The 25,361-nt window shown below is 41.3% G+C and overlaps 2 protein-coding genes across 2 annotated transcripts; one reads left to right on the top strand and one right to left on the bottom strand.

Moving 5' to 3' along the window:
• Positions 1–998: 998 nt before the first annotated feature.
• Positions 999–18,229, top strand: rhot2 (ras homolog family member T2). Its single transcript, XM_010888839.5, has 19 exons — positions 999–1,170; positions 2,202–2,260; positions 3,358–3,439; positions 3,665–3,708; positions 8,622–8,675; positions 8,842–8,894; positions 9,036–9,144; positions 9,332–9,433; positions 9,556–9,654; positions 11,463–11,571; positions 11,730–11,850; positions 12,134–12,218; positions 14,958–15,103; positions 15,692–15,792; positions 16,823–16,953; positions 17,148–17,228; positions 17,322–17,444; positions 17,598–17,800; positions 17,958–18,229. The coding sequence occupies exons 1-19, from the start codon at positions 1,134–1,136 to the stop codon at positions 18,073–18,075; spliced, it is 1,857 nt and encodes a 618-aa protein (XP_010887141.1). The 5' UTR covers positions 999–1,133; the 3' UTR covers positions 18,076–18,229.
• Positions 18,230–23,605: 5,376 nt separating this feature from the next.
• Positions 23,606–25,023, bottom strand: LOC105021281 (histone H1.0-B). The gene is given in 1 exon segment (NM_001310933.1): positions 23,606–25,023. A coding segment is annotated over 1 exon segment (597 nt). The 5' UTR covers positions 24,787–25,023; the 3' UTR covers positions 23,606–24,189.
• Positions 25,024–25,361: the final 338 nt, after the last annotated feature.

Below are 25,361 nucleotides of genomic sequence, written 5' to 3'. Positions count from 1 at the left end.
AATTCAATTTATGTCCGTTTTGAGGAAATTCGTTGGCCGGTTTTACTTTGAAATGTCCCTAATTTTCGTGACCCGGAAGTGTTTAAAAAAATAATGATGCTCACTGTAATCGACAGTAGCGTCATTCTGGCAACTTTAGAGGTTCCGCAGCAACAATGAGACATCCGGGTTTTGGATTTTGCCTTCAAAATACAAGCCAGAGATAAAATACGATTATAATAATATTACATTTATCGATTTTGACACTTTGCTTAGTGTATATTGTAAAAATGTATTGTAGGAAATGTTCAGGAGAGTGGATAGAGTAATTAAATGCAAAAATAATCAAGGAGCACTGTGTATTTGCAATTGTTGCTGGTATTTTACTCCACCCATCCTACACCCTATTGGCCACAATGTAACTCAAAGGATATGAAATAAATATTGCCCTGTACAGAAAAAACTATTATATAGGCCGCAGTGAATGTGTGGTAGGAAATGTTCAGGAGAGTCTATAGAGTGATTATATGCAAAACAATCAAGGGGCACTGTATATTTGCAAATGTTGCTGGCATTTGACTCCGCCCATCCCATTGGCCACAATGTAATTCAATGGATATGAAATACACAAAGAAGAGTGTGGAAATATTGTGTTGCTAGATGTAGCACACCATTCCCCATGATTAGACTGGTTTGTCTTACTCTACACACTCTCCCAAACATTTCCTACATTGCATTCTCTGTGGAATATTGAATAGTTTATGAGCTATGAGGCATTATGTATTCCATATTCAGGCATTGTCTGAATTTTGCGCTTGGAACGTGTTTTAATACCCTCTTTGTATTGAAATTACTTTTAAATATGATCATATTTGAATTGTTGTCGATGTTTTGAGAGATACATTTTCTTAAACAATTAATCAACTCAATTTATGTCAGTTTCGAAGTAATACGTTTGTCTCTTATTTTGGAAATTTCCTAATTTTCGTGACCCGGAAGTGTTTCTTTAATGTTGCTCACAAGATGCTGATAGTAGACTAGGTATCTAGTTAGCGTGAATAACTTTAGCTGGAATGGGTCAAAGAGGTTTTCAGAAATAATTTGGAAGCATAATTTGACACAGCTAAGTACTATTTGAAAAATTGGAGTGAAACATGAAACGAGATGTCAGGATACTGTTATTGGGGGAACGTAAGTCAATATTTGAATATCCATATTTTGCGCGGCTAACGTTATTTGTCTACAGTACTTTGACTAGTAGTTAGCTAACTAGTACAGTTCATAGTAATTAGCTAGCTGGCTAACTACAGTACATACTTTTCCTAAACGTCTGCACAATCTCTTTGATCTGACTTGTGTTTAGAGATATAAAAAAGGGAGCATTCATCCCATTCTTGTTTTTTTTAGCTATCTAGCTAACTTTACAGTAAAAAATAAGTGGAGTAAGCTTGCGTGTTGTTTTGCACATGATCATAACAACAGTAGTATTAGGAAGTAGCGAGTTAGCAATTAGCTACAATTAGTACAATTACAGCTACCTGTCAAAAGCTTTTCTCATTCATATGTTTGGTTACATGTGCTAGGTAAACCTTTGCACCATCACGTCTGCCTAAAGAGGATGTTGTGATTTTATATTTAGCTGTTTCGCATGTTTTGCTGACAATGTTGGTTGTTTGGATATTAGTACTAGGGCCATGTTATTGATCTCATTCTATCGTTTTTCGATACTGTACAGTACTGTAGCTAGTTAGTATTAACTTTGGCCAAGTCTTCCCCATTGTAGCCATAACGGCATTAGTGCAACACTGCCTTGGCTTGACATTTCTTTAATAGGCGGAAGGTATTTCCACGGATCTATTCATAAACTGGTATTATAGTTTAGATTTGTGTTTAGCGGAAACTAAACATAATGATAATGTCAGAGAACCTTTATAGGGGACGTACTCTGGTTACTCAAATGAAGTCATTTAGGAAATTAGTTTTGAAGCTAAACCTCAGGTCACACTTCACCTTTAAACTTCACGAAATTCAGACCTCGGACATAAGCAATAGCCTGCTATTGTTCAGCTAGCTAAAGTATTAGCCATATAATCCAGCTCTGTCTACTGATGAGATGATCCATATCCCTAATACGTTATGACCTCAAACGAGATGAAGTGTGTTTTTTCACTCCCAAATTAAATGTTTTCTCTCTTTCTCTTAATTTTTTCTTCTGTCAACAGCCAAGGTGGGGAAAACCTCACTCATAATGTCATTGGTTGGGGAGGAGTTTCCAGAGCATGTAAGTGTAACTATGACTCCACATTCCTACTGGTTAATTTCAAACTAAACAGCTAATTTAGAAATGTCATGCATCTACTGGCTACAGCCTCACCATACAAAAGTGGTATTTTTATTCTTTTACACTTGATACATACAAAGACAATGCTTTTGCTATCCACTTGCAGTACACAGAGTACCCCTTTTAAGTTGGGTGTAAGCACAAACCTTGAACCTGCCTGTGTTATTTGTTTAAGAAAATACCCTTATTCAATATTCACCTCCTGCTTACTTTTAATTTTATAAGCGCTGCTTATTTGAATATATAACTCACAATAGGCCATTTACCTCCTCCTACCAAATCCCCCAAAAATGGAAAGGGGGGGGGGGGGGGGTTTGACCAGTGGACAGCTATACATACAGTATCTCACAAAAGTGAGTACACCCCTAAGGGTGTACTCACTTTTATTGCCAGCGGTTTGGACATTCATTGCTGTGTGTTGAGTTATTTTGAGGGGACAGCAAATTTACACTGTTATACAAGCTGTACACTCACTACTTTACATTGTAGCAAAGTGTCATTTCTTCAGTGATGTCACATGGACAGATATACTCAAATATTTACAAAAATGTGAGGGGTGTACTCACTTTTGTGAGATAGCGTATGTACGATTGTTGCGGACATTCCACCTTTTGGTCTCTGAAAAAGAACATGAGCATGAGATAGACGCACAAGAAAGTGTAGCGCACCTCTCACGCTCATGTTCCCACTGGAGAAGCTCATGCCCAAGAAGCTCACCTGGTGTCTGATGACGCTGTGGCGGGGTTTGGGGGTATTACGTATGATCATGTAAACGTGTCTCTACATTTTATGAAAAGCTTATATTCATTTTTGTTTTTAGTTATTCTCAGGTAACGCCGTGCCTGTATTCAGGTAGCTTGACAGATACAGTGTATCTAATTCCACCAATAGCACGTTGATTCTTTTCATTAGTTATTTTTTGGCGCAGTGTTATAAAGCCAGATTTGAAGCATATTTGTCTGTTTGCTATTTTGGAGTATAATGGTAATCTAAGAACTCTTCGTAATGTTCAGATCATTAAATCTGTCGTCCCTCAGGTGCCCCTCCGAGCTGAGGAGATCACCATTCCTGCTGATGTCACCCCAGAGAAGGTGCCCACACACATAGTGGATTACTCAGGTGAGGTGCTGCTCACTTTGTGGCCTATACCACCAAGCCCACCACTATCTGTAGCTGTTGTCGTGGTATGTACCTGTGCATCTAACTCTTTACAGACAAACTAAACACCCAAGGGAATTTCTCTAGGTGCCAGAAAATGTTGTCTGTAAGCTTGCCCAATAGCTGAGAAGTGTAATGGCTTGTTTGTCAGTTTATTAAATTAGGTTCATTGATCTGGCCCTACAGAAACGGAGCAGACGGATGACGTCCTCAGAGAGGAGATTGTCAAGGTAAAGCTAGTTCTCAGTGTTGTCCAAGCTCCTCCTTGGCTAAACAATCAGCTGGGAAGTTCCCCCTAGGTACAGATCTAAGGGCCTTTTTACACTATAGATATAGAGCGTATACGAGAGACATTGTGCCTTATTAAGCTGCGTTTGGACTGCTTCCGATGCGAGTGCTGAAACAATTGAGCCATATTAATTTTCAATGAAGGGTAGCTAACTGGGGGGGGGATGAGAAGCAAAGCAAGAGATGGGATAAGAAGCATGAGATGCTGATAAGAACAAGTGCAGTTTCATTGGGGGAGGGGAATCTAAACTGCAAGTCCCTATTAACTGGCATTGGTTTTGTTACATGTACAGTGGATAGGTTATTGTATTTATTTGTCATTTTTCCCCCTTGAAGATTTCCGTTGGTTTTTCAATTGAATTGTTCACATTATAGGTCCCATTAAAAGTGGAAAATGTTCTGACATGATTTATCTTTGTCTCATTCTTTGACATCGAAAAAACCTGGCATTTTAACAGGGGTGTGTAGACTTTTTTTATATCCACTGTACATTGTCAGTGTTTTTCAATGGGATTTTGTGATAATTAGTTTAGCAGCCGCGTGATGCATCATGATAACCGGAACACGATTGGTCGACCATTATACACTGCTCAAAAAAATTAAGGGAACATGTAATCATCAGAGTAATACAACATGTAGATTAAACTTCAGGGATATCAATCTTTCCAGTTAGGAAGCATAAGCAATTATGTGTCAGTGTCACCTGTTTTGGTGCAAATGAAAGTGACAACAGGTGCACTGGAGAGGCAACAGCAAGACAACCCCTAAAATGGGAATGGTTTTGTGGGTGGTGGCCACAGACAATTGCTCTTTCCTTATTCTTCCTGACTGGTTATTTTCTAGTTTTGCGTTTTGCTAGTGACCTTGTCACTACTGGTAACATGAGGCAGTACCTGCAGCCCGTTCAGGTTTGCGCAGGTAGTCCAGCTCCTCCAGGATGGCACATCCATACATGCTATTGCAAGAAGGTTTTCTGTGTCTCAAGCACATGGAGGAGATTCCAGGAGATGGGCTGTTACTCAAGGAGAGGTGGACAGGGCCGTAGAAGGGCATCAACCCAACAGCAGGACTTGTATCTGCTCCTTTGTGTGAGGAGGAACAGGAGGAGCACTGCCAGAGCCCTACAAAATTACCTCCAGCGGGCTGCTGGTGTACATGTTTCTGACCAGACTGTCTGAAACAGACCCCATGAGGGCCCTGTGTCCTCTAGTGTGACCTGTGCTCACAGCCCAGCACTGGCACTTTGTTCTCTTCACAGGTGAGGGCCGGTTCACGCTGAGCCCATGTGACCGACGTGGTGAACGTAGTGCTGCCTGCAACATCATCCAGCATGACCGTTTTGGCGGTGGTTCAGCCATGGTCTGGGGAGGCATATCCTTGGAGGTTCACACAGACCCATTGTCAGACTTTATGCTGGTGCAGTGGGCCCTGGTTTCCTCCTGATGCTGGCCATTTTCTGACCTCATATGGCCAGAGAGTGTAGGCATTTCCTGGACGACGAAGACATTGATGCCATTGACTGGCCCTCGTGTTCCCCAGACCTGAATCCAATTGAGAACCTCAGGGTGCATATGTATCGGTGCATCTGACGCCGCCAAGTCGTGACACAAACTGTCCAGGAGCTCACTGATGCCCTGATCCAGGTCTGGAAGGAGATCACCCAGGACGACCTTCTTCTATCCATCATCATCATCTTCTGCTTATCCGGGGCCGGGTCGCGGGGGCAGCAGTCTAAGCAGGGATGCCCAGACTTCCCTCTCCCTAGACACTTCCTCCAGCTCTTCCGGGGGGACACCGAGGCGTTCCCAGGCCAGCCGGGAGACATAGTCCCTCCAGCGTGTCCTAGGTCTTCCCCGGAGGCATTCGAAACAGATGCCCAAGCCACCTCAGCTGACCCCTCTCGATGTGGAGGAGCAGCGGCTCTACTCTGAGCTCCTCCTGGGTGACCGAGCTTCTCACCCTATCTCTAAGGGATCACCCAGCCACCCTGCGGAGAAAGCTCATTTTGGCCGCCTGTATCCGGGATCTTGTCCTTTCGGTCATGACCCAAAGCTCATGACCATAGGTGAGAGTAGGAACGTAGATTGACCGGTAACAGACCGATACATCGACCACATTACTGCAGAAGCTGCACTGATCCGTCTGTCAATCTCCCTTCCCTCACTCGTGAACAAGACCCCTAGATACTTAAACTCCTCCACTTGAGGCAGGCACTCACCTATTTCGACTGAGGACCATGGCCTCGGATTTGGAGGTACTGATTCTCATCCCCACCGCTTCACACCTTCTTCTATTATGTCAGTAATCATTGGTTACATCAATCTTAAATTCCTTTTGATTAATGGAGATTCCTCCATTTTCAATTCATAATGGTGAAAAGGTGATAGAATAACTATGCAGATTTCAATTGTCGTAGTCAAAACACCTTTAAAAATTATAAGTTGGGATAGCTTAAATACAGTGCCTGCTTGAAAGTATGCAAACCCCAGGTATGATTTTTGTGTAAAATCCTAATCTGAACCCCAGTTTGTTATAAAGCTATTCCAAATAAAGGACATCATCAAAATGATGTAAAGTCTGTCAGGTTTGTCCAAGTTAAGATAGTCAGTTTTGTTTTTTTTGACAGCAGAGCCTTTTCCTAGCAATCCTCCCATGAATGCTGTTTCGATTCAGTGTTGTTCTAATTGTTGCATGCTCATTAACCTGAGTTGCAGCAAGGGAAGTCTGCAAATATCCACATGTTAGGTTTCGGTTGGCATTTACCTTATTTATAATTTTTCTCGGGGATATTTTGGAAGGGGGTCAACTTCTAGGCCAAATTGCTGTCATGTTAAATGTTCTCTATTTGTAAATGATTTGCCTCACAGTGGATGTTCTCTCACTACCGTTTTCCTGATGTCCTTTGAGATCTCCTTTCCTCAAGACATGATGCATTTTTCATACCACTGTCTAGGTAATACCAAACTCACTAGATTTCCCATGTCTATTTATCAGTCCTGCCCAAACGCTTTCCAAAAGATCCCTAATTTCATTGGTTCATTTGGTACTCAGTTTATTACCCACTTGATTCGACTTACCTATGTGATTAAACCAAAAAAATCTTCAAGTTCACTTTTTTCTTTATTTTTTATTTTGCTGCTACACGCATGATTTCCTCTAAAACAACATATAGAATTGGTAACTATAAACCTGCTATGCCAGATAAAAAAGGCTAGTTCTGAATAAATACAAATTACATGGCGAACACCAAAATAATTGCACAAGAAGTTCAAATACTTTCAAGTAGCACTGTATGTGAAACAAACTTGGTTTGGTTTCAGTAGCTTGAATTGTTCGAATGAAAGAAGTACTGTTAGTTTCTTATTAATGTTAACAAAGAAATTCCTTTGGCAATATCCCATTCAAGTCAATGGAGTTTTAATAGTGTAATAAAAGTTCTTAAAAAAAAGTCTGTCATGAACGCTCTGAACGTTTAAAGTTTGAACAATTTCTTTAGCTTAAATGCTGTGGGAGGAGTAGTGTGCTAAATAATAACAAGATAAATAAATAGTTTGACGTTTGAAACTTGCTTTGCAAGCCCCATTAATTAACACTTTTAATTATCGTGTGTGTGAATGCATTGCATTGCATAGATTGAATGAACATATGTCTATGGCAATAATTTCCAGCAATTCAGACTTGAAGAAATGCTGGAAAATCTTCCTGGTACACCGACAAGCGAGCAAATCTAGATGATGCTGCTGTGTCTATCTGGATTTTTAAATATGATATAACTGTACCTTATGTTTCATAGTTTACATCACATTTCTGTTCACATTTCTTATCTGCATGTACAGAAAAGCTGAGCGAGGATCTGGGCTCGTTGGGGACCTATATGTGCAGCAATTTGACCAACCACGTATGAGTTTCCTCAGATGAAAATTATATTTAGCTACACAATCGAATGGTAACATTAGGTTACTTGCCATTTTCTTTCTCCAACTCCGATACCCTCGACTCTCACATGCGGAGGTATGGAGGCGTATTGTGTGCAGAGAAACGTATTCATCTCCCAGGATAATAAACAGATCTGTCTGCCGCTACAGCTGCGTCCATTCTCATGAAGCATACGTCATAACTAACTTATGGATTTTTAGACCAAACATTAGAATAATTGACATTACCATGTTCTTAGAGCAATTTAGTTTTATGGCAACAGTCCTTTTTTAGTTTTTGTCTGTCCCGACAAATGTCCTTGGCTAATAGAATAAAGAAAATGCTCCTGAAACAACAGACACTTCAGTCTAATCAGTTGTTGTGTTCCTGTACGAATCTCATCTGCTTGTGCAGATGTTTTCTTAACAAGTTCGATCAGTGATGCATTTTAACCACGGCATCAACCGCAATGCCCATGGTCAGGATGTATTTAATTCCGTAACGTTAACGTAGCAGAAACGACATCGACTCCTAAATATGTCAATTGGAAGTGATTAGACGTAAGCCATTTTTATTTTTAAATGTGTGTGTGTGTGTTCACAACGCTAAACTCAAAGGAGGTTGTAGTTGGAGAAAGTAGCATGTGCTATCTTGAAAAGATACCGACACGTAAGTGAAATTTCCACGAGTTTAAAGTATTCTGAGAAACATTTTGGGAAATATATTGTAGTGTAAAAAGGCACCCATATCAAATTCCCCTCCCCAATCCTGAACCTAGATTAGTGTCTTGGGGCGACTCCCCCCTATCCACCATCTGTTCTCATCTTTATAAGTGTGATGAATCTTGCACAATTGTACCTTACTAATATACTATTGGGTGAATTAATTACATTAATTAATTACGAAGTACCTGCATTTCAACCGTGATTTCTTAATGCAGGCCAATGTGGTGTGTGTGGTGTATGACGTCACCCAGGAGGAAACCATAGACAAGGTATCAACTGTCGCACCTTTTCCTTTTTTAATTATGGTGCTATTTTCTTTTGAATGAAACCACTATGAAAGCCTTTGTCATGATTAGTATAATATAAAATATTTGTATAATATAATTATCTTTTATGGATGGTTTAATATAATTTGCTACCCGACTCAACTTTCAGATCCGAACAAAATGGATCCCCTTGGTAAACGGTGAAGCCGAGAAGGGAAACAAGTATGTGGATTTATTTTTTATGACGTGTGCTTGTATTCTAATGTTTTTGTGTGTTGTGTAATTGCTTCAACCGGCCTCTTGCCTTTCTGTCATAAAACATTACATATCTTTTGATGCAAACATTCATTCCTCATGTCACAGAGTTCCTATAATCCTAGTGGGGAATAAATCGGACCTGTGCTCTGGGAGCTCAATGGAGACGATTCTGCCTATCATGAACCAGTTCTCTGAGATTGAGACCTGTGTGGAGGTGAGGCTCAACTCTCGAGCACACCCTTCCCTCTTCAGCTGACCGCCTACTCTCTTACTCGCTCACGTACATGTAATGGTGTGATTTTTAACCGACTAACTCACCAGTCTGATGCAAGCAGTAATTAGTCTTGTTTGAACAAGTCTGTGATTAGGCATACCTATCGTTTTGACTTTCCCCTCCCAAGTGTTCTGCCAAGAACCTGAAGAATATCTCAGAACTGTTCTACTACGCTCAGAAGGCAGTGCTCCACCCGACCGCTCCCCTCTACGACCCGGAAGACAAACAGGTCAGCCATTTTAGGCTTGGGGATTGCTTTCGCTGATACCTGTGGAATCCTCAGTTTTTTTTGTGTGGATTATTTCTTGGTGGAAGTTAATCTGTAACTGAGTATGTGTTCTGTTGTTACAGTTGAAACCAATGTGTGTCCGAGCGCTCAGCCGAATCTTTAGCATCTCAGACCAGGACCATGACCGCATCCTCAGTGACGCTGAACTCAACTGCTTCCAGGTGAAACTCAAAGAAACACATCATATATCCACCTCCCATACACACATTCATACATGATCACCCTCCATGGTTCAACCCCCTCTATATTTTCCACATTTTGTTGTATTGCAATTGAATTAAAATGGAATGAATAACTGTGGTCTTGAATGATTCAGGGGTCTGTGCCAATGCCTCTGTTGCTCATGTAATCCTGCAGATAGGGTTCGAATCCGGTCCACTGCTCTTTAGAAAAATAAAATCCACAGTCTTTCCTTTTAAAAATTCAAATTCCCTGAAGAATGTTTAATTAAACCTAAATAAAAACAAATGAATGAACTATATATGGTGCTGCTTGAAAGTATTTGAACCCCTTGTGCAATTAAACATTTGTTTTTGATTTCACCATGAAATATTTTTTAATCAATACCAACTATGTAAAATAATTTAGCCTACAGCTGTCTACTGAGAGGCAAATCATTTGCAAAAGTTTGAACATTTTACATGACAGCAATTTAGCCTAGAAGAGGACCCCCTTCCAAAATATCCCCAAGAGCCACAAGAAAAATTATAAATCAGGTAAATGCAAACCCAAACATAACATCTGGAGACTTGCAGACCTCCTTTGCTGCATCTCTGGTTATGTTGCTTCAACAATAAGAACACTGAAATGAAATGCCAAGAGTCTTGAACAGAATGTTTGGCTGTCAGTCAAGGGCCAAAAATGGGTCTTCCAACAAGACAATGACTTGATGCATTCAAGCAAATCTACCAAAGAGTTGCTCAGGAGAAAGTATTGTGTTTTGGATTGGCCGAGTCATGACCTTAATCCGCTTGAAATTCTACCGGACCTGAAGCTGGAAGTATGTGGCAGACACCTCTCAAACCTCACTACAGTGACCGAGTTCTTTGAGACGGACTAGGCAAACAATCTCTCCCAAAAGATGTCAGTAACTGATTAGTGATTATAGGAGACATTTACTCCAAGCTTAATGGAGGTGCCACAGGACATTAAATGAAGAGGTTCACTATTTTGCGTTTTTGAGTTTTTGTTCAATTACAATGAAAATATGTATTTGTATGTGTTCTCAATTTAGAATGTTGTTATCACAAATTGGGTTTTTGATAAGGAGTTTATTTTAATATTTTTTACCAAAATAATTACCATTACCCAGTATTTGATTTTTTTAGTATTCAATTTCCCCTGAGTCAGTGTTAGACTCAGGGGAAAGTCTTGCCTGGATTGTTAAGCCAGTGTAGGTCAAACTGTAACTAGGCCACTCAGGAACATTCAGTGTTGTCCTGCTTATTAACTCCAGTGAAAATTTTGTTTTGTAGCTTAAGTTGTTGTCCTTCTGAAAGGTGAATTCCTCTTCCATTGTCTGTTGGAAGAATAAGCTTTTCCTCTGTGGGTTTGCCTGCTCTTAGCTCTGTTCTGCTTATCAGCAACAACAAAAGAATCCCTAATCTTTGCCAATGACAAGCATACCCATAAACATAATGCCGGCCCCACCTTGCTTTAAAGTATGTAGACTGGTTCTCAGTAATTTTTTCTAGGATTTACACTGAACATACTTTTTTTTATTTAGGACTATGACTAAACCTGTGCCCCCCATGCTGTTTTAGAATAATTGTAGTTCTGTCATCATTCTGTCATCTAGGTTAATATTTCAATCTGTCATCTGGAGTATACTTGGGGAATTAATTGTTTGGTTATTTAGCCACTATTTAAGTAACGTTTTGGTAATTGAATGGCTCAAATGCAAATAGAATAAACAATTGCAGAAAAGTTGGGTAATGTTTCAACTGAATGCATGTTTTTTTCCCCTCAGAAATCTTGCTTCGGAAACCCTCTTGCCCCTCAAGCTCTGGAGGATGTGAAGACTGTGGTCTGGAAGAACACAAGTGACGGCGTACAGGATAACGGCCTTACACTGAACGGTACGTAGTCAACCTATCGTGATACAGCTTAGCCTTGAATGAATTCAGTGTTGCTCGAGACCGTATTGAAACGGTATTGAACATGTGATATGATGTAGCTACAACAAACATGGCTGTTATACAACAGAGTTTATTGTACTGGTATTGTCTTTGACCAGGCTTCCTGTTCCTCAACACGTTATTCATCCAGAGGGGTCGACACGAGACCACGTGGACCATCCTGAGGAAATTTGGTTACAACGACTCACTGGAGCTGATGGATGACTACCTTTACCCGCAGTACGCTGTCTTGCTTTATTACTGCATGTTTTTCTGAGCCCCTCAGGCTGTAGTGAAAGTTGGTTTCCCCCCCCCCCGTTATGTCGTGTGACATTGGTGAAGGGTCGTCACACTTTTCCTGTGTCGGTCAGTGCCAGAAAACATCCTGTTGCATGGTTTAACTTCACTCGGCTAGAGTGATATATTGTCCGTTATCTCTGCATTTGACCACTAGCCTCTGATGTGTTGTTAGTGGAGAGAATGCCCAGGTATTTATATGGCAGTGTTTGTTGTGTGTTGCCAGGCTACGGGTGCCTTTGGGTTGCACCACAGAGCTTAATCATCTGGGTCACCAATTTCTCCAGAGGCTGTTTGACAAATACGACGAGGTGAGTGACAGCATATTTAGCCAGCGTGCAGGATGTGTTCATTTGTTGTTATAGTAAATACTTGACTTTTTAGAGCATATATATTAGATTTGTATGATAGTGTTTTGTAATTTCTTGGAACGTAAAGAGAATACAACCCCTAGTTTATTTTAAGTGTTAAAGGTGCACTCTGGTCACCTGACACCCCCACCTGGTCTGAGACAAATAGCCAATCAAAATGTTTTTTGTGTGGAGCTGGTAGGGCTGGGCGTTGTTTGGAGACATTGTTCATACACATTGTAATCTTTTTTTTTAACCATGGGAGGGTCTTGCATAGGGATTAATTGGCAGGAATAACGTGTATTAACGCAACTTAGTTAACTTGTTTTTAAAGCTGCAGAAATTATTAAATTATTAAATATTTGTAAATGTAAATATTTAGTTTATTAATAACTAACCTTTCTCCTTGTAACTATCAAAAGGCAAGATAATAATCATGTTACTATTTATTATTGCAATTTGTTACTCATTAAATTCAAACTGAGTAAAAAAAAATTTCATATACAAAATGTATTTCAAAAACATTGAATCCCTTTCTCTCCCTCCCCCAGACCCTCATTGTTTCTGAACCTCCATCCCTTGTTCATTTGGCATTTCAATCATCTTTTAAGTTCAGAAACACAAATCCCTCTCCCCCTTTCTCAGCACCATCCAAGTACCGTAAATTCCGCACTAATCCCTCTATATATCCATCATTGATTTTTGTTCAGTTACCTAATTTTCAAGCGTATGCAAAAATAATTGACTTAAATTACCATTAGGCTTCTGTGCCAAGTTTAACTTGTCATGGGAACGTTTCTAAAATTTCTAAAAGCAGTTTAAGCTCCATATTCGATAACTCAAAGTCAACAGATTTTTCAGTTTTGCATAGCAAAAAAATACTTGTGTAACATCAATAGACAATTATGTGTTCCCATCGCCCAACACTAGATGGGGAGGTATGCGCTGCTCTGTTTGTTTCAAAAGGCTAGAAGGGGTTGTGAGTCTTATGTCTTCTAAACCAATTATTGGTTTGCTGTGTAGATTTACGCTGGCTCTTTAAATTGAACCCTCACCCAAACAGCTTTGGCTGTCATTGGTTTATGATTAACAGTGACTACATATAAATAATGCATGAAATAGTATTACTAATCTTTAAGCATTTCAGGAACCTGTCCTTCTTCAATGTTAAATAAATGTATCCCCAACATATCTGTAGTGCCTTAACGCCATGCTATGCAAAAGCTTATTTAGGTATGTACATAGATATACGCTGTGATGTCATTCTTCTCTGAAGATTCCCCGCAGTGTTGGATCTTTTGGGTACATTTTGTTTTTAAATTGTTTTGGCAACATCCCGCACTATAACACGCACACCAACGTTCAGTGGATGAATTTTATGCAGCCATGGTCCTTTTTTATTTTCTTTCACTTTCAACCTTTTAAAGGCCACGTCGTTCGTTAGTACATTTAAACATTTAGGTGGCCGGAGGGTGAATAATGCAGGCGCGCTGGGCCAGGGGACAGCAGGAGTGTTCAGGCTGAATCTAGATCTACAACCTGAGCAGGTGGAGTCCACAGACCTAGTAATCCATTTTGGCTACACACAGCAGTCAAGACAGTCTGAGGTGAGAGGTCAGGGAAATGTCACTTCTTGCTGACCTCTCCCTTTCCGCAAAATATGATGATGTTAGTGAACTGTGGGACATCCTAGCCTTTCCACCATGTTAGTACATTTTACATTGTTGGTTTTAGGTTGTTGGTTTGAGTCTGGCGCAGTGTTAGTATGAGAAATGTGGCAGTGTTAGTATGTTTTCCTCGGTACAATGGTTATTGCTGAGTCTGAATTTGTGATTTGAATATAGATCTTCATGAATAGATTGAAGAAATGTCCTACAAAATGCAGCAGTAGAATTGATTTGTGCTAACGTTATATTAATATTTGACTTAATATTTATACGTCGGCCATTCATGTGAGTGTAAAAGACCAGTTAGATCAACTTAAGCCTGTTATTGGGTTACAACAAAATAGTTAAAATATGTTCCTCAACTACCCACTTTTATACAAATGTTTTCCGTGAGCATTCAAAACTCTGGGTTTTTTGAAGTACCATTGTTGTCATTGAGAAAAAGGTGTATACTGGCTGGAAATGGGGCTGGTGCGGCAGGCTATTCAGTTCATAAGCATTTACTTTCAAAGCATGGTTTGGCCTTGAGGCACACTATATTCGCTGTTAAGGCAGAAGCACATTTGACCACGAAGTTATACCTCTATTCAAACGATGCATCTGTTAATACCTAAATATGACCTCTTGCATTGCATGACATCAGTGTGCAATAGATATGGATATCTAAATATGAATTACTTCATAGCATCACTTGAATGCGCTATAGATAAAGATATTTTTGATATATAGATAACTTTTGATGATGCATTTGGGACCTGTTAACACATTGAAATATTTATAGATGTGCAGTGAATGCATTATGTATACATTACCAGTAAAAAGTTTGAACGCGTACTATTTTCAGGGGATTTCTCTATTTTTACTAGCCAAGCTGTCATCAAGACAAATGTTGTGGTAAATATTTTAAAAAAAATTTAGTAGCTTGATTGAGTAGCTGTGTCCAGATTTTGACTGGGTACTGTACGTAGTAAAAGTGAAAGGTTTATGAATGAATGGTGTGTTTGACCTCTACTTTTATTTGTTGTTACTCCAGGATAAAGACTCTGCCCTCTCTCCTGCGGAGCTGAAGAATCTCTTCAGCGTGTTTCCCTACATGCCCTGGGGTGACGACGTCTACACAACGGTCTCAACTACAGAGCAGGGATACATCTCTAATCATGGCTACATGTGTAAATGGATGTGAGTATCGATGCTGCCTCTCTTGGCCGCTGTCTCTGTATGTCTTTGCCCACGTGTCTCAGTCAAGGTGCCTGTCAGATATGGGGGTCGTTCTGTCTGGAATGTCAGCGTAAGCAGTAGAGCTGCTCGTGGTTTTTCTACTAAAGTTTTGTTATTCCAACGAATAAGAACAAGACATTGGGTGAACTAATGGAATCATACAAAATGAATCTGCATCATTCGTGTTTAGAACAACCGATTGAATGTATTTGATCTGACTCAAAAACAATTGTAATATCGAGAAACATCTGATATGGAGAAACGTTACTGTACTGCTGAGAAGACCTGGTGACTGCGGTTGGTGTGTGCTGAAAGCATCCGCATGAGAAGATAAAAGCCTGGAGTGAACCATTGAAAACGCATTACACACGGCTGAGTTGTTTCAGATTACCTCACAGGTCAATATTGTGTCAATAGATTCTGGCGTGAATACAATTGGCCATCGCCTATTAAGCCGGTCAGTGTACCTAATTGTATTACGCTTAAGACGTTGAGTGTTTCTCCCTGGCTCTCCTCCGTCTTCACTAATGCAACTTCTTCTGCACACAGGCTTTCAGCATATCTTGACATCCACCGCTGCCTAGAGCACTTGGGACATCTGGGCTACCCCATCCTCACTGAGCAGGACTCCCAAACCACTGCGGTCACAGGTCAAAACACATCTTTTATCCTGCAAGTAGCCTCCCTAAAATGACGGGCTGCACGTTAACTGGAACCTATAATCTTAGTGCTGTAGTAACCCTCAATTACTGTGGATTAGAACTATAATCTGGTAGAAGTGCGGGCCCTTAAGGCACAATTGTGTACAGTTTGTATGCCTCAGTTCTGAGGACGTTTAATGACTGAAAGGTCAAGCGTGCCCGCGACCCAAGGGCGTGGCTGCACACTGTAGCAGGATTAGAGCCGGGTGACGTGATGCTAATGCTGTCACATGGCCCAGGTCACTAACATGTGTGGGTTTAGCTATGAATGTGACCGAGGGACAAAAACTCAAATTATTCTAGAACCCTCAGTTATGTTGCTTGCCATCTTAGATTAGATTATTCATTCCACACCAAGGGCTTGTAAATGCTTTGAAAGTGGTATTATTTAATGCTTACCTATTTGTGTCTGCCTGCCTGTGTGTCTGCCTGCCTGTGTGTCTGCCTGCCTGCCTGCCTGTGTGTCTGTCTGCCTGCCTGCCTGCCTGTGTGTCTGCCTGCCTGCCTGCCTGCCTGTGTGTCTGCCTGCCTGCCTGCCTGTGTGTCTGCCTGCCTGCCTGCCTGTGTGTCTGCCTGCCTGTGTGTCTGCCTGCCTGCCTGCCTGCCTGTGTGTCTGCCTGCCTGCCTGCCTGCCTGTGTGTCTGCCTGCCTGCCTGCCTGCCTGTGTGTCTGCCTGCCTGCCTGCCTGTGTGTCTGCCTGCCTGCCTGTGTGTCTGCCTGCCTGCCTGTGTGTCTGCCTGCCTGCCTGTGTGTCTGCCTGCCTGCCTGTGTGCCTGCCTGCCTGCCTGTTTGCCTGCCTGCCTGCCTGCCTGCCTGTGTCTGCCTGCCTGCCTGTATGCCTGCCTGCCTGCCTGTGTGTCTGCCTGCCTGCCTGCCTGTGTGTCTGCCTGCCTGTGTGTCTGCCTGCCTGTGTGTCTGGGTGTGTGTGTGTCTGCCTGCCTGTGTGTCTGGGTGTGTGTGTTAATTTGTGTCTCTGCAGTGACGCGGGAGAAGGCTGTGGATTTGCAGAAGGGCCAGACTCAGCGGTCCGTGTTCCTCTGTAAGGTGATTGGACCGCGGGGAACTGGAAAGTCTGCCTTCCTGCAGGCCTTCCTTGGCCGAAACTTTGTGGTACGAACGTTTCACTGTCATAGATTTGGTTTAGGATGAAGAGGCGTAAAGTCACTAATTCCTGAAGCTACCGTTTACAACTTCAGTTATAGTGGGTGTCGAGCTTTTCTTTCCGCTTTCTCTGTATGTGTCTAGACATTATGTGGGAAAACCTATCATGGTTACTGGTGAGGGTGACTGTCGTTGTGTTTCAGAGAGAGGAGCGTTCCCCCGGTGCCTTCTCCTTCTATACCATAAACACTGTCCAAGTCAGCAACCAGGAGAAGTTCCTCATTGTGAGTAGCTCATTTCTGACCTCCACTCTCACACCCCCGACCTTTGGTAGAGTTTGTTTGCTTCACCTCCCGCCTCTGGTCTTCCCCTGGCAGCTCTTTGAGGTGGACGTGGAGACGGAGTTCCTAAAGGCGTCGGACGCTGCGTGCGACGTAGCCTGTCTCATGTACGACACCAGCGACCCCCACTCGTTCGACTACTGCGCCAGCATCTACAAGGTGAATAGCATCTTGTCCGTTTAAGATCTCAGTTTTTCCCTGAGAATCTCTTTCCTTTTCCTCCCTCCCTCCCTCCCTCCCTTTTTATGTTTTTTTTTCCTTCCCCACACCACCTTTTGTCTTCACCCACGTGCATCTCTGTGTGATTCGCAGCAACACTACATGGACAGCAGTATTCCCTGTGTGCTGGTGGCCTCCAAGGCCGACCTCCCGGAGGTGAGGCAGCTCCACGGCATGACCCCGGCCGAGTTCTGCTACAAACACCGGCTGCCCCCGCCGCTCCCCTTCTCCAGCCTGTCCCTGGACTCGGCCAGCAGGAACACCTTCGCCAAGCTGGCCTGGGCCGCCATGTTCCCGTATGTGTTTGGACCCTGACCGACGCTACCCCCGTTATCACTCCCCTTCTCATCTGTACTCGATGCTTGGTGGTAAAAGTGGAATTGCCAGTCGTTTTGAGGCTCTGTGGTTGGTGACGTTGTGTCGTTTTGTTTTTGCCTTTGTCTCCCCCTACAGACACCTGAACGGCTCCGACATGAGCAACACCTCCTTCTGGCTGAGAGTAACACTAGGAGCCGCGGTAGTCACAGTCCTAGGCTTCGCCATCTACAGAGCTTTCGCCCGACAAAAATGACTGGGGTCCAAACTGAACCACCCGCACCACCCAGGCCAGCCTTTAAGACCAAACCTTTAAACAAAACCATATAAACACACTTGACCGACAATGCATCCATTTTACTTATTTTCTACCCCAATCTCCCTGGGCCCTCTGCCCTCCTAAGCCCCCCCCCCCCCCCCCCCCCCCCCGTTAGTCATGTCGTATTCACCATCTGTAATTATCTTCAGTCAAAATGGAGTCCTGTGTCCAAGGTCTTTCTCTCTGTTCTGACCACCCCCCCAGCCCGCTAGAATCTTCAGGAAGTTTCCCTCTGCTCAACATGACAATTCCCACAAGAGCTGCTACAACTATATGGGTGCTTTTATCAGTTTAGGATATGCCAATAGAACTGTTCAAAACTAAGACTTTTCCACATGTATTCTCAATGTGTTCAGGAGACTACATGGTTTTATTTTTAATAAGCAGTCTTTCCTAAGGAAAAGAGATCCAAAACGTGGTAAAAATTTCATTGAACATTTCACATTTGTAAAAGGTTGGTGCTGGTTGGAGACCGAAGTGCATCAGGGAACATGGTGGGGGTGTATTCAAAAAGCCTGAATGTGTTGGTCAGACATCCCTGAAACACAGAACAGTGGCTACAGATGAACCCGCTGCTGTGAGCTAAACCAGAAACAGACACTGAGCGGGCACATCTAGCTTAACACCTGGCAGCTGTTGGAACTGTTGGAAGTCCCAAAAGAAGTTCTGCAGAACTTAGGACTTGCCTCGCCACTGAGATTTTTTGACCTTATTTGCCAAATACAAAAGCCTCCCTCTTACAGATAGATGCAGTAAAATAGTAGCTATATGTTTGTTGGGTTTTGCTACAATACTTTAGAAGAATTTATTTATGTACAAATTTCTAATTTGAAGAATGTTTTTTTTTTCCTAAAGCTGTGGCTTGCTCGATAAGACTTGACAAGGAAGCATTGTCTTACTGTGCATGAAGAGAAAATACTCTGTTGTATTAGACTGATGACAAATACACTCAAGTCTACAATGCATTCTTTTTATTCAAAAGAAAATCTGTACTGTTAAAACATCTGATTAATTTTGCTGTCATTCTTATTTAATTATTCTAAAAGTATATCTTCCCCCCTCTGCAAATTAACACTGCAAAATGATCATAATGAGAAAGTTTACCTCCGCTTGGCTTTCACATACAAATTGGGACCCTCTATATTTTTGAGAATGCCATCTTGAAGTGTGTGTTTCTTGCCTGTCTGTTCATGTGGGGACCTGGAATTGTTTCAACTGGGCTTGGAATTGGAGTTAGTTTTAGGTTTAGTTTATTACCAGTTAGGCCTTAGGGCTCAGTGATGTTTATGCATAATTTTAGATTAGGTTTAGTTTATTAAGTTTAGAGCTAGGGAATGGCGAACAGGAATTTCTTGCTTAGGGTTAGGCCTCAGGTCCCCACAGGGATTGAAAGACGTGTGTTTGTTCACATTTTAATTGGCATGCGGGCATCTTGCACATGTGGACCTGTGTATTAAGATGATCTTTTAATTTCAATAACTTTTGGTTATTTTAGTTGGGGACCTACTGTTGCCACAGAATAGGCAGTGTTCTGTGACTGTTACATTGTGGATCTTAATTGAAAGCGAAATAAAAAAAACTAAAGTGAATTACTGAAAACAACAAAAGTACAGTTGTTGACCATTTTGCCAAAAATGTGTTCTTGACTATCATGTTCTTGGCTGACATTGGTTTTTAGATTGTTTCCCGGCCTGGTGCTTGGTATGTGCTCAGTCTGAGGGCCTAATTCATGTCCACAAATATCAAAGATAGGTTGCCGAACTCTACACATGACTGGTGATGCATGTTTTGAGTATGGCTTAAATTTCCTTCTGGGTTGGCTGTCTTGTAAGCAAGCTCAATGTTTCACTGAACCAATTTTGGATATTTTCTGAGATTTGCTCTTTTTTAAATCTATTTTGAATGCAGTCCTGGCTCAATTCCAGTGCACTTTGCAGCCAGGTGACCAGGTAAACTGGCTGGTCCTACTTTTACCTGTGTCTCCCTTTATTTTACAAGCAGCAAGTAAGTAAAGTTCAAATTAAATAGGAAGATAATGTTAAGTAAATTTCCACCTGAGACTTAACCTGGTATCTCACCAAAAATGACTGTGATCTTTGATTCCACGACCTCTTGACTCCAGTGTCTCATTAGGCCTTTGTGGCCAGACCACTAGTACTTTTCTGGTAGCAATTACGTAACAGCTAACTGAAGTTTGTTAGATGCCTCATTCTGTAAACACCTCACAATGCAACTGTCTTGATGCTGAGGTCTTTGACTCATCCCAGGTTAAAACACCTTACCATGGCATAGGCCATGAAAATCAAAACACAGCCACAGCAAAATCTGGTAGATGCATTACTTGAAGGGGAAAACATTTATTCAAAGTCCCCTTTACAAATGTTTAGGCTGCAATTGTACAGGACAGCCCTGTCAGATATGCCCTTTCTGGAGTTATGTTGGATTGGGGCAGCAGTGCCTCTGGAAACCCTCCCCCAGAAGGATCTCAGCCTTTTGACCACACCTCAGGACTCTAAATGTACATGTCTAAAGTCAGCCTGGTTGTGTTGCTGATCTAGTTCCTGTCTGATGTCTCGATGTCACTGCCCACATCCATGTCCAAAGTCCACCTTGTTGTAGTTCAGATCTGACTTCTGCTTGAAGACTTTGGCCGTTGACTTAGTTGATCACCTGAACGTGGAAATATCTTAATGGACAATGTGGCCTTAAAAGGTTATGTGCTCTTATCTCCACCAGGCACATCCAGAAGAGAACAGGCCTCCCCTCAGAATCTAGCTCCTCCCTAGGTTTCTTCCTGACTTCCAAACCTACTATGGAGTTATTCTTAGCCACTGTGCTTCAATACCTTAATTGTGTTTTGGGTTGGCTGTCTTTATAAGCACTTTCTGACAGCTGCTGATTTATGAAGGTCTTTTATGAAATACATTTAAAATATACATTTTTAAGTGCTATGATAGGTTTGATCCCTTCCCAACCACATTTTTACTTTGTTTATTATTGCCTTGTAGGATTGTTACAAGCAGTGTTGGAGTTAGCTTCGACTGCTACTAGGTTACCTTCAAGTTCAAACCATCAGACAGCCTAACAGAAAGATTAATTATATCGACACTCATAAAAGCTCGACAAAATGTCGTTTCTCGTTAACAAAGGCATGTATATAATCTCTATGGTCTCCATTTAATCATCCGATTGTTGAATTTGCTATCAACAAAGTATTAAAAAAAAATAATAATGTTCAGGTAGTGCCTGAAATTAAAGCAGTCGTCCACCTTTTTCAAACTCGGTGAGTACATATGACGTTACACAACATTGTTGATGGCGGGGAACAAATTCCAAGCCCCTGATGGTGAGTGCCTTTGTTGTCGAGAAACGTTATTTTTTTAAACGTTTATGGGTGTCAGTATAATTATAGCTGTGCTGTTAGGCTATTTGACGTTTTGCAGCTGATGGTAAGCAGTTGTTTGTTTGTTTTTTGAGAGTAAAAACCTAAATCTAGCGCCACAGTAGAAGTACTGTCTGAACAAAGAAATATTTTTTTGGCAACAAAAAGTGTAAGACATTCATTAACATAAATAAAACATGAATAAAACTTGTACGCCCTATTACATGTGTTCTACTACCTCATCGCTAGATTAGTGATTTGTACTATCACCGAATCAGGTGGGATGTGAAAAACTAAAACATTTGGAAATGTATCAAAAGCAATGAAATGATCGACAGTCTTAATTCAGCATTTAGGCACAAGGGGTCTGGTATCCGGAGCATAGCCTAGTACCTGGATACAGGCTTTAGCCGTGGTTAATTATAAACCCCTGGGGTATTGCTGTTATAAACCAATTTCCGAGGCAATTAGAGCAGTAGAAAGTGATTTGATTCGTTACCTGTGGTCTACTGTCTCATGCCACGGCTATCAAACAACCAGCACAGAGGATTCAAACCACCCTGTTTATAAAGAAAAAAATAAGGCCCGAGAGAGTTTAATAGATGGGCAATATAGCACGGCTGTGTTCAGTACGACGCATTGCGTGGTGACTAGGTAGAGCATAGCCGTAATGTATATGGGCCTACATATATATATATATATATCAGAACCTCCCTAGATGCCTTTTTTCTATTATAAACTGGTTACCAACGCAAATCAGTTAATATATTGCTATATATTAACTACAGTATTCTATTTTTGCATGTGTGGTATACCGTTTTACATACCACGGCCATCAATACAATCAACATTTAGGGTGTAAACCAGACAATTTAGATTGTATACATATTTTCCCTTGTGCCTTATTCCTTATTTTTAAATTCTGTGCTATGAATCCGGAGTGCTAGTTAGCTGAATGCGGTTTTTAATAGCCACAAGGCATCTCAGTGTTTATTGTATATTGCCAATATACAACAGCTAAGTGTTGTGTCCAGGCACACCTCAATGCATTGTGCCTAAGAACAGCCCTTAACCATGGTCTGTTGGCCATACTGCACACTAGCTAGAGTCTTTTTACTTAAAAAAAAAAAAAAAAGATCACAGTTTTTAGTGACTCAGCATTCAGGATACAAAGTATATAATGGTATTCCTGAAATAAGTATTCTTTCTGAAATTGTCAAATTGATCAACTCAACCAATCCACACTTGTTATTATCAGGTGAAGTGCAGCTCTTTGGGTCTTCCACTCTGTTTTCTGTTATCAACTTGTTCAGTTTTTCCTACTTTCTTCATGACATCTAACAAGACATCAACTGGGGAATAAAAATAAGGTGACACATGCCATACACCCTTAGTTCTCTATCAAAATCCAGGTCAGAAATCACACAAATTTCATAAATTAGGCAGCGGCCAAGAAATCCCCCCACAAACTTAAAGTATTGGGTTGTACATTTTGGCCTAATTTGTAAGGAAACAATGGTAACAAGATGGTAGTTTACTAAAATATATGCGTATTAAGACTCGTATTCAACCGTATTAATAATGGCCCTCCTCCCAATAAAATCTAAAATGTGTACGTTTTTTCTCCATCCATTCCTCAATATTCAGTTTTGGTATGCAATGTTTTTGTCAATTAATTTTTGTTTTGTGTTACACCTGTATTTTGTCAATTCAAGTAAAAGGTTGCTTTGAGGTCATTGTGTGCTAAATCTATGTTAGCTGTTTAAATGCAGCAGCCATCGGGTAGGGTATTTCAGGCCTGTAGCTAACGTTTGACCACATAACGACGTACATCCATGACGTTACTATTTTGGATACTTGTCCGTTACTTTTTAAAGAGTTTTGTTTACATTACTTTTCATTTGACAGGCGTGACTATACAGCTTTTTGGTCTACATCTGCGTAGAATTTAGTAAATCATTGTTTTATTTACTCATAAGCAGATAAATTAATCTCTCACTGCATTGAATTATGGTTGAGAACTGGATTTCGAAATATGTGCAGGCATATATGTGCATAATGATTTGTGATCCATTAAGGCAAATTAGAAGATGAGAAAAGTTTATTGTATTACAGTATAAAGGTGATGCAATACATGGTACACATTATATGTACTATGTATAATAATACACGTTATTACAAATAGACTGGATTAATGGAACATGGCATGACCGGTTTACCAATAAGTAGCAAATTGTCCGCATTTGAGCCATTACGCATCACTTCAAAATCTTGCTGACGTCCATGCCTACACAGTTATATACACTATTGCTCAACAATGCTTGCTATTGAAATAATTGTGTTTTCATAATGAACTCGTGCACAGAGAACCACAATAATAATTTTTTTCAATAGCCTAATCAAAAATTATTACAGATTGTCACATTTTCTAACAGGTTCATATGCTACAGTTCCAAGGATCGGAGAGAAATAATACATATTAGCATAACAATGCTGTCACATACAAATGTTTTAATCCAGACCCTCTTTACAGCTTCATAGTGCAATGGAGTGGAAAATAATCGTTAAAAACGGATAAATTCGCATGAGACCATACAAAAATAATATATAGGGAAAAAAATCTCAAAGTATTTACAGCGACTAATAACAAGTCTCTCAGAAATGACCATTTACTTCTTCTTTGCGGCTTTCTTCGCTGCTGCTTTGGGTTTGGGTTTAGCAGCTTTGGCCTTCTTGGGTTTGACTGCCTTGGCTGGTTTGGCCGCCTTTACTTTCTTCACTACTTTCTTGGGCTTTGGTGCCACTTTCTTCGGGGACTTTTTAACTTTCTTCACTGCCACTTTCGCTTTCTTGGCTTTTGCTGGTGATTTGACTACCTTCTTCGGCTTTGCTACCTTCTTGGGTTTGGCGGCTTTCACAGGCGACTTCTTTGCTTTCACAACAGGTTTAGGTTTCGGTGCCTTTTTGGTGTCCTCTGCTTTGGCCAGTTTGAAGGAGCCTGACGCTCCGATGCCTTTGGTGTGGCGCAGGAGCCCACCGCTCACCATCCTCTTGAGGGACAGCTTAATCTGGGAATCGGCATTGTCTCCCACCTTGTAGTGGCTCTTGATGTACTTCTGGACAGATTGTCTGGATGCTCCTCCACGGCTTTTGTCTGCCTGCACGGCCGCCTTAATCATATCCGAGTATTTTGGGTGTGAAGCCGGTTTCTTGGGCGCCTTTGCCTTTTTAGCCTTTGGGGCTGGAGCTGCCACCGTCTCTGCCATTGTTGACTTGAGAGTTGTTGAATTCTGAGAGTAGGCTATATGCTACCTTTTCAGTTCAAGTAGGACTATTCCACGCAACTGTCACAATGCGTCACAAGCTGCAAAGTTACTGTTTTCTAAAATGTGTAATATTCCAGTGAAGGTCCGTGTTTGCGAGAATGTACAGCTTTATAAAAAAGTTACTAAATGTGTCTAACACGACGTAGCGTCACTGCAGATTCTCTATTAATGTATCTTATTCTACAAGCGCTCCTCTGACTTTATGAAGCTTACGCGCGGACGTGATTGAGAACACCAACTGCCAGCAGCTGATCCAGCAGGCTCCATGGAACTCGCGCAGTCCCGTTTGTGTTTCTTCATCCTCGAACTCTTGCTAAATTGTAAAGGTCTGGAATTGCATATGTCTACAAAACCGCATTGATTGAAAGTAGACACTTTGGGCTTCATGGACATGTCATCTTTTTAATATAATTCGCTGACCGATAAACTTTTATTTCCTGAAAACCTACCCGAAGTCCTGCGCGATGTGATCAATTTTGCAGAATTCCTATTAAATTGACCCAAACAGACAGATC

The sequence above is a fragment of the Esox lucius genome, chromosome 5, assembly GCF_011004845.1.
Source record: "Esox lucius isolate fEsoLuc1 chromosome 5, fEsoLuc1.pri, whole genome shotgun sequence".
Classification (NCBI taxonomy): Eukaryota; Metazoa; Chordata; class Actinopteri; order Esociformes; family Esocidae; genus Esox; species Esox lucius.
Note: the sequence above shows the minus strand (reverse complement) of the source record. Positions and strands in the feature narration are given on the sequence as shown.